At 41.9% G+C, this 13797-nt stretch overlaps 1 protein-coding gene across 4 annotated transcripts in view; it reads right to left on the bottom strand.

Annotated features, from left to right (window-relative positions):
* The window catches only part of LOC148039178 (uncharacterized), a 72647-nt gene that overhangs the window by 47432 nt on the left and 11418 nt on the right, over positions 1-13797 (bottom strand). For all 4 annotated transcript variants that reach the window (XR_015690365.1, XR_015690366.1, XM_087675072.1 and 1 more), the window contains 4 exons: positions 11309-11414; positions 11091-11186; positions 9829-9879; positions 6666-6784 (listed from right to left, as the gene is read on the bottom strand). Coding sequence is in view for 2 of the 4 variants with exons in the window: in XM_087675072.1 (XP_087531198.1) it covers positions 6666-6784; positions 9829-9879; positions 11091-11186; positions 11309-11414 (372 nt within the window). In the remaining 2 variants the exon portion in view is untranslated. The remainder of the gene's footprint in view (positions 1-6665; positions 6785-9828; positions 9880-11090; positions 11187-11308; positions 11415-13797) is intronic.

The following is a 13797-nucleotide window of genomic DNA, read 5'->3' as shown; positions in this document are numbered from 1 at the left end:
TTTGATTGGCTTGCCTTCACATCTAGCGAGTTCTTGCCACTGGTGGTTTTCCCTCCCGAAGAAGAAGCAACCAACCCCCTCTACTCTGAATAAGGCTGTGATGAGGATTTCTTGTGGACTTAATCATGCAACCTTGCGTAACGCAAGAACTGACACTCAAAATCGTAGAAGGTTGGGAGATGATGTGTTCAATGAAATTGAAGTATTTTGCGGGCAACTTATTCAAGAAGAATGTAACCTGATCGTCATCTAGCTTTGGAGGGCCAGTAATGGCAAACTCGGCAACTAACCGCCTATAGTCAGCCAGCTTGACTTTCAGATCATCCCCTTCCTTAAGAGAAAACTCTTGAAGCTCAAAGTTGAGATTGATGCACCGAGTACGATCACGAGCCGCATAGCGGTCGAGAAGGTGACTCCAACGCTCTGACGCGAGTGAGAAGTACTGCAACTGAGAGTGAAACTCAAGAAGCAATCCCTACATCAACTCAACATTGATTGTAGCATTGCAAACTCTCCATTGACGGATGTAGTCAGGGTGAGCTAGTCGAGGGTCCGGCATAGGCTCTAGACCAATGACGAGGTCCCAAAGACCCTGAGACTCAAGCACTTGTTGCATGAAATTCGACCAAGTAGTGAAATTTGACCCGTTAAAACATGTGTTATCCGTGAAGGCATTCTTGGCCGTTGCAACAAGAGTGATAGTACTCGGAGATGGATAGTGTGAAAAAGTGTAGTGCGGGTAGGATGGGGGAGTGGAGTACACTTGGGAATGGGCCCCAAAGTGCCCACTAGGCATGCGAGTAGTGTGCAAGGTGGATCCATAGGTAGGGATGGGCTGACTAGGCATGGGCATGGTAGCCACATGAGGAACCCAAGGAGATGGGATGGGAACATGGGGAGCAGAAGATGGCAATCCCTGCATAGGTGTAACCCAAGGAGAGTGTGAAGACGTACCATAAGCTGAGGATGGAAACCCCTGCGTATGAGTGGTCATGGGAGATGTGAAGTTGGGGATAGTGAGGGGGATACCCATCACAGTCGACCTAGGAGTGATAGGTGTGCTCATTTGCTGAAAGGTAAGACACATTGTGTTAAAGGGTGGCATTCCCCCTAACGAAGTACCATGGTGCAAAGAGGTAGAGAATGGGGTGGAGAAGGAAAAGGTGCTAGGAGCGGAGATTGTAGATCCAACCCCTAGGGTGTGTGATGCAGATGTGGAGTATAATCCAAGATTTTGAAAAGATGATGAGAGATGATCAAGGTGTGATATAGAAGAGGGTAGGATGGGAGGGAAGTGAGAAGTGTGTGTGATATGCTCAAATGAAACAAAAGCTGTAGATGTACCTGAATTTCGTCTGCTTCGTGAGCCCCCTCTATTGAAGTTCACATACGCAAAGCCATCCGGATCTTGTACCTCAAAAGAAGAAACAGGCGAGGGTTTTGATCATGCAACACAAAAAAATTGTACAAACTTGACATTAGACCTGGCGGAGATGATGAAGATGGATCGCCAGACGTTTCGAATGCCGTATGTCCTCCATGATCAGAGACGTGGCCAGCCTCACCAACCGGTCCGAATGTGGTAGCAAAACTCGTAGGAGGGGTGTAAACATCACCGTACTTGTTGTGATAGTACTTCTCAAAGTCCTCCTCTGTCATGTTAGTGAAATCTTGTAAAGGTAGAGTGTCGTCCTTCTCACCAAGTCCATAATGCCGTCTCAAGGCCTCCAATGATGAAGAAGCCTGATAAGACATCATAGGAACTGAAGAAGAAGGTGTCTGGGACATTATGATTCGGTTAGGAGTCGTATTGTATGCCTTGCACAAAGACTAGCTCTCAACAATATCCGCAGGATACTCTTTACAAGAGCACCGGTTCTGATACCATGTTAAGAAGAGTGCTAGGGTTTGCATTGAGGACACACACAGTGTATGACCATGACAGAAACACAAAGACATTGACACTGACATAGAGGGCAAAACTCAAACCCAAAACGCAAAACTCAAAACTCAAACACAAACAGAAGAAGGGAGAGAGAGAACACAACTCTGAAGTGAATGAATGTTGTAAATGAATGTAAGAGTGTACAATGTGCTCAAGGGCAGAGCAATGTCGGAGTGTGATGTCCACCGAAGACAGATCCCAAATCTGTGACCACCAATCGGAGTGTAGGAGTGTTGAATAGTGAATGGCAGCAGGCTGGTCACCAAAACGCTGCAGTCTGGAGGCTGGAAACTAGTAAACGGATCAAGGGCTGGAAACTGTGCACAGTCTGCTGTAGACAGCAAGGTGAGACAGTGTTTGAGAGTGTCAGGGCCTGCAATGCTGAAAACGCAGGCTAGCTGACCCTGGAGATGATGGACAACAGGCTGAACAGCAGTCTGGGACAGTCTGGAGCAGTCACCAGCAGCTAAGAGCTGTCGCCTACAGCAATGGACAGGTTGAAGATGATGTGGCTGCAGTCGATGATGGCTGGACAGCAGATGGAGGCGGGCTGCAGGCTGGAAACTGGGCGCCAACAGCAGCAGAGGGTGTATGGGCTGGTGTAACCTGCAAAACAAGGATGATTCCTGAATGGGGGCAGCTTGTCTATTTATAGATGTGGAGGGGCACCCCAAAAATTAGGGTTTCCACTAAACTTTCTCGAACCGCTCCCCATTTTAGGATTTCCACTGAACTCTCTCGAACCGCTCCCCGTTTTAGGGTTTTACTCTAAAAGAGCATTTTTAGTGTATTTTGGGGTTGTTTAAGAGGCTAACCCACAAGTAATGCATATTTTAGCTCAACACTTTCAAAGCAAATGCACACATTATCAACAATCACAAATTCGACATACCACACCTCCTTTTTCTTCTTCTTCCTTCTCTTTTGTTGCTGAAAGCTTCATGTATTGTGTCTTGATCCCTCCTCTTCTTCCTAGACTCTAGCTCATCTTTCATCTTTCTTCCTTCTCTCTCACTTTCTTCTTCCCCCTCATTCCCCCCTAATTCATATCCCTCCCTACCTATGTATTTCCTTCTTCTGCATTTATATGCCTCCAAAATTTTAGAGAAAATCTACATCATCTGAAATTTTCAAATGCTTACAACTAGGAAGACTACAAATATCAGCCTCTTTCCTTCAGCAAATGTTTCTTAAATATTAGTAAAGGTAAGTAATACCCTGAACAAGCAAAAAAACTAAACTAGTAAAGCACCTCCATATCCTTGCATGCTTTTACAAATAGTGATTGGATAGGATGTTTTGACACGAGAGTGTCAACTAGTGGAAATTGTTTCTTGCTTGGCAAATCACGATGATTGCATCTCTTGGCTTAGGAACAAGTAACCTACAATGGCCACTTCAAGTTGTGAAGCTGAATACAAGGCAACTTTTATAGCTATAGTTGAGTGTGTTTGGCTCAAACGTCTTTTATCAAACCTACATATTGCACTTCTCTAAACTACCTGTATCTACACTAATAGTCAGAGCACGCATTTGCACAAAATCCAGTATTTCATGCATGAACAAAGCACATTGAGATGCATTATCACTATGTCAAAGAGAGACTCCATGTAGGGGAGATTGAATTTGATCTATCTACACATAAGGCAACATAGAAGACATATTCACCAAGGCTTTATCCAAAGAAAAGTTTGAAGCTTTTCACAAAGTTTAGGTTTACTGTCTTTGCTTCCCGAATAGCAGCCCTCTCTATAGTCTCTATATCATCATGATCTGTGCCTCAATTTAGGGAAAATCAAGTTGTGAATCAATGTGGGTAGGTTGTTGAAATTGTTGTTATGATGCATGAGATTGAGCAAGTGCATGCTCAACAATCTGTGGCAATGATCTAAGTAATAGCGTAAGCAAATCAAACACATCTTTGGGGTCAACAGTTGGCTGATTTTTACAATCACGCAAAGGTATTTTTGAATTTTCAACAAATGTAACATCTTTACTGAGAAGCGCTTTGCATGTGACCCGTTGATACAACCAATAACCTTTGCTCTCAATATTATACCCAATAAAAATGCATTTTATCGCTTTGTCCTGCAACTTGTGTCCCTTTTGAGATGTGGCATGAGTATAGGCAAGACATCCAAAAGTACAAAGCATGAGATTATGATAATGGGGGGAGAGAGAGAGCAAGCAAGACACAAGCTAGATATAGGACTTTGTTGTGTAAGTTCCATACGTCTTGTCTTTTGTCATCTAAGAGTGCGTACCACCTACCCCAGTTATCCTATCTAGAGTACTTATCCTATTTGTCCTACTTATCCTGTGTATCATATCCTTTGCTTGTTATATAGGTCAGGGAGGGTATTGGAAACAAGACCTTCCAAAACACACCCACAAGAACCAACTCTTAGTTAGGGGAGAATAATGTATGCAGTCATCAATTATATCACTATGCAACCCGCCTTGCAACTTATAATGGCCTATAGGTGGATCCTCGCTTTGTGACATAGCTGTATGAGAGCTAGAGATATGAGCTAGTAGATCAATCTTTCTACTTCCAGCTTGATAAAGAGCTCATCCATTGCATCTTCTCTAGTCATTAACATGTTTTTCATTGAGCACATATCTTCATTCCAATTTAGTTGCATCTCTTGTCAATTATATGACTAAGTTTCATTTCTTCCAACATAACTCTAAACTAGTATTAGCATAGTGACATAATTTTAAACCCAAGAATCAGCACCCAGCTACCCCCCCCCCAATTTGGAGGGCTTGATTCTCCCCATTCACCAAACCATTTGAGACAAGGATTTACAGGCATCTCATCCACATTAGGGTGCCCCTCTCCATAATGGAAATCAGCGGGTTTGGTACACACAGAAGGTGGTAATGCATTTTCCTCCAATCAGGGCTAATTTTCGCAAACAGAGACTTGACCTGATCTAGCTTGCCATGGTGTGGATAATGTCAAGTGCCACCTTGGGGCTTTTGCAGCCTATATAGTCCCTCGAATTCACCCAAGAGGGCTTTGGGAAAGTTCTCTTCTACTATGTGCTACAGTCAGATTACTTAGACACGATCTAGTGGAAGCCATAGCCAGGCTTCACAAAAGCTTCTTTTCTCTCATTTCTCTCACTTGTTGATGCTTTCTGGTGGATAAAAACTCTTTCAAAAGCTATTTCTAAACCACCTATACTCTGATTACTCCCTAATTCTCGACTCCTTCCAAATGCCAAGCTCGATGGAGCCCACAAATGCAGAGCATCTCAAGAAGAAGATGATGAAGTACACCATTAGTGAAGTTCACATTGGCCATCGCTGACAAACGGCAGTTATCAAATTCCAGCAATCAACAGCACCCATGTACAACTCGGTGTTAGCAACAGCCCAGCATCATCTAGCGGCACTATAGCCATCTCATCACAACAGTCTCAATGTTGATCAAGCACAGCAACTGATGCAATCAATAGTGCAATCAACAAGTGTGATCCCCGCAATCAACTAGCGCGATCCCCACAATCAATAAGCATGATCCCTCCAATCAATAGAGGCTTTGGCACAAGCAGAACCACAATCTATACTAGATCACACAAATTTTATTAAGGTTAATAACCTTAATAGTGCTAAGCCCCAATTCACATAAGAATCCCCTATTGAGCCCATGTTCACATTGAAGCTGGTTCTACTTGTAACTCCATTTCACACCGTAAGCCACTTTACCGTCAAGTCTCTTTTGACACTAGTATTGAGCTTCTTTTCCAATATCAGTGGCTAGAAGAGATATGCCTCAAATATCAATACAACAAGCTTTCCCAAGACCTGAAGTAAAGGCTTTGAACTAAACAACACGAAACCAAGAAACGAGCAAATTTCAGTTGCGTGTCTTGCTAATTCTGACTAAGTTTCATTTCTTTCCACCATAACTATAACTAATGTTAGTGTGGTTTAGTGCAATGAGAATCCATGTGTCCATTAGTGTGAACACACCCTATCCATGGGCACTTTTTACCCTCTTGCATAGGAGCACCCACCTACATCCTTGCCAACTTTCCTCCTCCCTTTCAAGTGCTACCAAGTCCCTTTTATTTGTGGATATGGCTTGTGTTGTGTCTCGTGTGCAGCTTGGATCCTTGGGGGACATTTCATACTTGGCTGCTCACAGCTCCAATTTAATGCTCTTTTGAATTTTGCTGCTTATCCCTCCTTAGCTTGGTTTTTTTGTATCTGGAGCTGAGTCCTGGCCACTCTTTGGTCTCTAGTGTCATACCTCAGGTCAGACCATTGATATCTTAACTTCTATATTTTCTCTCACACACATAAGCAAGTAGGACAGCAAGCTGTGTCAAGGGCCTTTATGCTTCAACATATGTGACCATGCTTTATGTCAGTTCATTAGCCAGACCTGCAGCTTTGTCCACAAATCTGCAACCACACTATCTTTCACATTACTTCAGAGTTGGACATTGAGATTTACTTTTTTCGCAGCTTGGATACAGTTTTGGGCTTGTCTGAACTAATCACAGTTGGTTGTAACTTTGTGGATTTTTGAGCCATCACAAATGACACATATTTCTCAACCCTGAATCAGCCCTTACATCATCCATGAATAATGCATGCAAGAAGTAACACTGCTTTCTGGAAAAAATCCGAACAAACAGGGGATCATACTATACCTTTTCATAGTAAAGTCAAGTGGTGAGACCACAGGATTGAATTTACTCACCTCTGCCATGAGGCATTTTGAGGAACCTCAGGAAATTGCAATGGTAATATTACATGTTGGAGTTCAACAGAGCGTCCGTGTGGTCCATAAGCCACAAACCTTATTTCTAGTCGCACAGCCTGGAATATAAGAAAGCACTAAGGATTTTCTCATGCATTGGCACATTAATAACATGAATCCAAAATATAATCTATTGGTGTGCATCAAAACACTTCATGCCACACACTATTAAAAAAACAAGGAGAACCATAATGCCAACATTTGTGAAGGCGTTCTATATTCAAGAAATCGAACAAAAGCAGTATCCAAGGGAAAACCAAATTTTAATCCCACTTCAAAAAATAAACTAGCACTAGTCTATCATACAGTAAACTGTGATGAAAGGAAAAAGTAGGTCTAGTATCCAAACACAAGCAAAACAAGTGAGTAAATTGTGAACCCATTTGACAACTTGGCACATGAAGCCAATTGGCAAGAATTACCAGACAATTGGGAACGACAGTCACAAAGTCCTACCATAGGCAAAATCTACAATATGACTGCTCTTGGGACTCTGTGGCCCAAGTTCTCAAGAATTCATGAACATAGCAGCAACTACGGGTCTCACAATGACACTGAGTGTGGACACACACAAGTCAGCAGATGATGTGCTCTAGAGGAAAACAGAACTGCCAAGTTGCCTCCTTGGAAAATGGTTCTACTTGTCATTAAAAAAAACACAAAGGATTCTATGAACCGGCACCACTAGTAACCCTCAACCAAATGATTTGGCTGGCCATTAAGAAAGGCCACAAGGTGAAAACACTGCAAACAAAGGATGCAGTAGAGCATCAACACCTACATCTAAATGTGAATCTGCCCTAGATGCAAGGGCTGTGAGCTGGAATACCTCAACTTGGGTAATTCCTAATTGAAAGCGACATGAAACAACAAAAGAACGCATTTAGAATACATATATTCACAAAATTTTCCATAGAATTAGTAATTTTTACTTGGAGTGAAACAGATAGGAAGAACATTACACACACAAACATTTCAACATTGAAACGCATTTCACATTTATACCCCGGTGAAACATGTTTCATATTACCATGCTCATGAGTCAGTCAAAAGAGAAATAGCTCAAACATGTAGCAAAATCACAAAAATTGTGTATCGCTAAAAATTCCCACAAAGATGTAGAGCAGACATCCATCAATCCACACGAAACATGGAAGGGGGGAATGGGATTAAGAAATGCAATAATGCCATATTATGAAAGAGCCGAGGCCCAAGTGACAAGGCCCATAGTAGATACATCATAGAAATATCAAGCCAAACTATCAAAACAATTCTCAAAGGTGGCAAACCGAAACCACAAGCTACATCTATTGCCAATCCCAACATGCATTTCACCTAAACCAGCATTGGAAAGAAGCAATCAATTATGACTTTGGGTTGTAAGAAAGATGCATGCAATGCTCTGTGACAAAGAGAGGGAGAGAGATGTGTGACAGCAGGAAAGCTAGTGAATAGGTTGGTGGTAAGGTTGATAGTTGTTGCCCACGCAACAAATGGAAAAAAAAAACCACTAACTGGGTCACAAGTGGGGGCATGCAAATGGAATGTGGCATTCCCAACAGCACTCCTCCATGTTGAAACATTCCAAATAGAGATGGTCATCAAGAATGTGACAAACGTTCCTAGGGGTTGGAACAAGTCCCCCTTCCTATCCATTAGAGAACAGCGTTCCCCTATTCCCTCCATTCATGTTGCCAATTCACAAAACTTAGTTACCCCCTCTCAAGTCCTCCCATTTGCAACCCTAACAAGAAAGCCATTGCAAAACCATGTGAAAAAAAAAACCATATCTCCATCTCAATACATGAAGCTATCAAGACATTATTTGCTGACAAAGTAGCATACGCCAAGTCTCTATGTCCAACTTCAAGTTGAAACTACCATGAAACTCAGTCTTCGGATGGTGATGCTACAACAAACTTGGTTGAAGAGGATTATGCATTTCTCACTTGCAATTATTACATGTTTATGCCTGATTCAACATTTAATGCTATTGAAAGGTAGCATACATGGTATTCTGATAGTGGGCATCCACACACATCACTTCTCAAAAGTGTTTGTTCACATCCATGCAATAAGCCTCAATTGGGAAGAGAGTTTCTTGTGCGAGCAGCTCTAGCTATGACGTTTGTGGCATTGGTGCAGTTGTGATCACTGCTATAGATTAATTAGATTTTCAGCTTATGGATGTCTTATTTGTGCCTAGGATTACTAAAAACGTTCTCTCAATTTCAACTTTTCACAAGCAAGGCTTTCAAGTCATCTTTGAAGATGACAAATGCATTGATAAAGATAGAGCGCTTAATTATGCTCTTTGTTTATTAGGTACTTTGTACAAAGGTCTCTTTTTGTTGGATACTGATGAAAAGAGATCTCATCATGCTCTGACAGTCAAAACACTTACTCCCACTATGCGAAATGCAAAGCTATGGCATGCTTGCTATAGGCACATGAGTTTTGGCAGATTCATGACTCTTCAGAGGTGTCACATGACTAATGCTTTGCCTACTTTGGATACTCCACCTCATCGCTTTACCTTTCAGCATTCTATATACTCTTTCCTTAATTTACAGCATTGATTCATTCACTTCAGAGTTCTCTTTCTTCCTCTATTTGTGTTTGTGTTTTTGAGTTTTTGTATTTAGGGTTTTCAGTGCAAACCCTAGCTTATCTGCACAGTACATTGCTGTGTTTTGTCACTCTCCACCCTCTATATCAGATTTCTTCTCTGACATTGGTGGCTTATTGCACACAGGATCCATACTCAGGGCGACATGTTGCGGCACTCTCCCTCAACCCACTCCCAGGGGAGAGTGGGGTTGTTGGACAGCCTCTACTCCTTGAGCACTCTTCAAGTGTATCTCATCCCTTTTATCATTCATTAATTTCGCATTCATTCTTTCTTTTATTCCTCCTCCTCCTTTTGGGTTCTTGTCTGAGTTCACTCTGTGCTAGTCACATTTGTGCACTCTGTGTTTTCTCTACAAACCCTAGCATATGTTCACAGTATTCAATTCAGTTCACTTATGCTAGAACAGAGAATAGATAATGCAGATACCAAAAAGAACATTACAGCAATAGGCAACAACAAAGTAGGCAAAACCTGTAGCTTTGTCAAATCTTCCTCAGTAACTGACTGAATGTCTATGATCACCTGAAAGTACAAACAAAAAGTGCAACTAAAATGATTGCAAAGATGGTAAATATGAGGTCAAACATGAACAACCAGCAATGCTAATTTAACAATTGAGGATGCTCAACAGGCATGAACTTCCAACTATTAAAAATAAAATTTGACAGAAAGATATATGAACTGAGAACCAAAAGAAATAAGGATTCTAGAGTTGCAAAAGCTATTATGGTGGACCATGGCTTTTGGGAATCCTGACTCCTCGATGCACTAGATGTTTCCCTATATTCATCTGGAAGAACTTTCATCTTACTTGCCTGGAAGGGCATCCATCTTACTTTACTAACTTCTAAAATCTGCCAACATACAGCTTATTGTTGGATGTTAGCAAGAGCGGGAATACTCCATGCAGCATGATTAGCAAAACCTATATTCCACCTTTGTGACCAGCAAAAGTAACTTGCTTTGTTGAGCCACCCTGGGTATACCACCTTTCTAGCAAGCCTTTAGCCCTATTTGGTGAGACTGATCCCTGCAATTCAATCTTGGCTGATGTGGTGTTGTCCCTTGCTTTGGCTAACCAGTGCTGTTGCACACACTAAGATTCATCATAACAATAGATTCTGATCCAGTAGACATGCAGCCTGGTCTGCATCTGCATAGTCCTGCTGCACACAATAGGCTCCACCATAACAATAGCTCATGATTCTGCTCCAGTACACATGCCACTTTGTCCATAGTGGTATACGTGATGAGGTTGGTTATACACGTCCCGGGCTGCTAGAGTCCTCTGCAACATGTTGACATGGCACCCTGTATCCAGTATTCCTTATGAAACCCTGCTTTGTTTATATAGTTTACACTCCTACATACTTGCCCTGGAGCTCCTTCCTGTTATGCAGCCGCCATAAAACCTCCCATCTACATATGATGAGTGTGGAGGGAAGATGAGAATCAAGCTCTATAGCATACAATGTACAAAGATAGGGTCCCAATCAAACTGGCCAAGACTATCCTAAACAAGCTGATAGCAGCAGTATCAATAAACCTAAGTATATGCCAATCAGACCCAAGACCCAAGCTCACAGTTTGATGAATTACAAGTTGTAAAATACAGTTTTTTAGGAGCTGCTCAGTATAGAACTATATGGGGTTCCTCAATCTAAAACAGTAGTAAGCAGACACCAAGCATCTAAGCCCGTATGTTCTATCCAGCAAATTTGATGACACATTACCTCTATTTGGGTGCTTTCTTGCGCCCTGATAATATAAGCAGGCCAATAACCATCCTTCCGATTGGCTGGCTTTCCTCCAGGATGTTTTGATCGAACCTGAACGGCAAATAGCAAGACAGAGAATGGTTTGATGAGAAGTATTATTAGCATCTTCATGCTTCTTTATGATTCAGCAAATGTTGAAAACAATAAATCATTGAATTGTCTGAGCTTCAAACCTGCACGGATTTTATCAGCCGATCAACTGGCTCATCTGATAGCAAAACTACTTGCCCAGTCACCTCATTCACAAACACTTCATTTCTCCTTGTGACATTACAAAAACTGCCATGTACAATTAAATCTCAATATTTCATCTCTCATGCACATCAACAAACAAAAGCAACCAGAAGATATCCAAGAGGCAGCTTGGAAGGGCACAAAAGACATCTCATGCAAAGCGATGCTAGTGCTTTTGTCAGTATATAGAGCATGTCTACCTGACAAAGTGGCTAAAATCTTTTTGATACCTTGGACAACATTCAAGAATAATAGGCAATACGAAATGCACACCATACACCACTAGAAATATAAGTGCTTTTATGCACTAACTTTTAGCAATTATTTATCGAGGTTATAATTGTTTCTATGATTTTCAATGTTAAAAACGAGTCTAGTCAATGTTATGCGGGGGATGTTGATTGTGTTACAATAAGATTCTCCGCTAACAATACAATGGCCAATGTTGTTGCACTTAATGAAACCAGCCCTCTCCAAAGCCCTCTTTTTTGGAGAAGGGTGGTGGAACCCTGATTTACAACTGATTACATCAACCAATTAATACATGAATAAATAATTACATGAAATTCAGCACTTTACCAACTTTTGGCTAGAATGCCCTCAAGAAAGAGTTATGCCGACATTGATTGGCCCCAAAAACCTTGGCACCCCTTGCCATATGTCTTTTCACATTAATTCCAAAGATTGCTTACAACAATGATGATCCAAAGCTTTGAAATTGGTAAGTTCAAGCTGAGAACTCGTAATCCCTTCAAGTTCCTTCAAGTGAAATCTTCCCTAGGAGACCAAGCTGAGAACCCAAAATCCCACCAAGTTCTATCAACTAAGCTCCTCTTCAAGTCTAGCCAATCAAGGCATGGCCCACAATTCCTACCATATCTAAAACAGCTTGTTCTCTAAGACTAGCATCCTAAAACTCTATTTAACCCTTGAATTCACATCCAAGGGAGCCAAATTATGTCTGCTCCTGTTGAATGCAAATCAGCCTAGTTGTAGACCACTAGATTTCACCCAATCTGCTAACAACCAACCAAATTTACAACAGCACAAATCATTGAGGCATGCATGCACGCATCCAATTATGAAGAAGCCAGATAGGACACCATAGGATCCGAAGAAGAAGGTGCCTGAGACATTGTGATTCAAAAGTGAGTCATGTGTGAGTCTTGCACAAAGACTAGGCTCCACGATCACTGTAGGATACTCTTTAGAAGAGCACCAGCTCTCATACCATGTGAAGATATACTAGGGTTTCCAATAAGGAAACAGAGCATGTACGACCAAGACTAAAACACAAAGACTCAGATAGAGACAAGCAAAACTCAAACTCTAAACGCAAAAACTCAAAACTCAAGCACGGAGAGAAGAAACTTTGAAGTAAGTGAATGTTGTAAATGAATGTAAGAGTGTACAGAAGGCCCAAGGACAAAGCAATGCAATGTCGGAGAGTGACATCCACCAGAGGCAGATCCCAAGTATTGTGACCACCAGTCCAAGTGTCCAAGTGGCAAGTGCAGGAAACACCAAACACTGATCAATAGAGTGTCAGGGAATTGAGGCGACAACAAGAGAGGTGTTTGCTGATGTAGATGGCCTGCTGGACGGCAAAAACGCAAGTACTGCAGCAGCCACTTGGTGGGAGAGATGGCAACACCCTGTCGCCTGGCATTAGATGCTGAAAACGCACGCTAATCAGGTGCTATGATGGCACAGCAAATGGAGACCTCCAAACAGCAAGGTGATGGCTGAAAACAAGCCACCTAGGGCTTGATAGTGACGGGTTGCAGTCAATGATGGCTGGACAGCAAATGGTAGGTGGCTGATGGCTGAAATCTACACGATAGAGTGAGAAACCTACACAAAAGGATAAGGCTGAATGGTGGGCGGTTTGTCTATTTATAGATGTTGAAGGGTGCCCCAAAAAATTAGAGTTTTGGGGGACCACTAAAACTCTCTCGAACCGCACACCAAATATGCATTTTTCATTAATTAAGCGTGTTTTGGGCTGTTTAAAAATGGTAATCAATTGTAAAGCATGTTTTAGCTCAACAAAAGCTATCCCTTGAGATGGAAGGTCCAATGAAAATTGATGTAGCAACTGATGCATATAGGCATCAAATATCTCATGCCCGAGGAAGGAGAAGTGAAAACGCAATGGGAGCTTGCTCAAAAGGGCTCAGAAAGGACCAAGAAGATACAAATACATCTCAAATACCACAAGGAAGTGATCAAAGAGAACATAGCCCTGAAAAACCCTGATTTCCAAAACCTCCCGCAAAAAGGAATCATTATGCATAATGTAGAGCCGATCAAAGCGGCTCCAAGTTTCCAAGTATTGCACCAAATGGAAGGTGTAGCCATGGTCTAGTGGAGATAACCAAGACCAGAGATCTTGTTTCAAAACCACTGAGGCAAAGGCTTTCCAATC

Source organism: Lygodium microphyllum, chromosome 3 (genome assembly GCF_053477565.2).
Source record: "Lygodium microphyllum isolate KBCC chromosome 3, Lygodium_microphyllum_v1.1.10, whole genome shotgun sequence".
Lineage (NCBI taxonomy): Eukaryota > Viridiplantae > Streptophyta > Polypodiopsida > Schizaeales > Lygodiaceae > Lygodium > Lygodium microphyllum.
The sequence above is the reverse complement of the archived record's forward strand: the minus strand, read 5'-3'. Positions and strand labels throughout refer to the sequence as shown.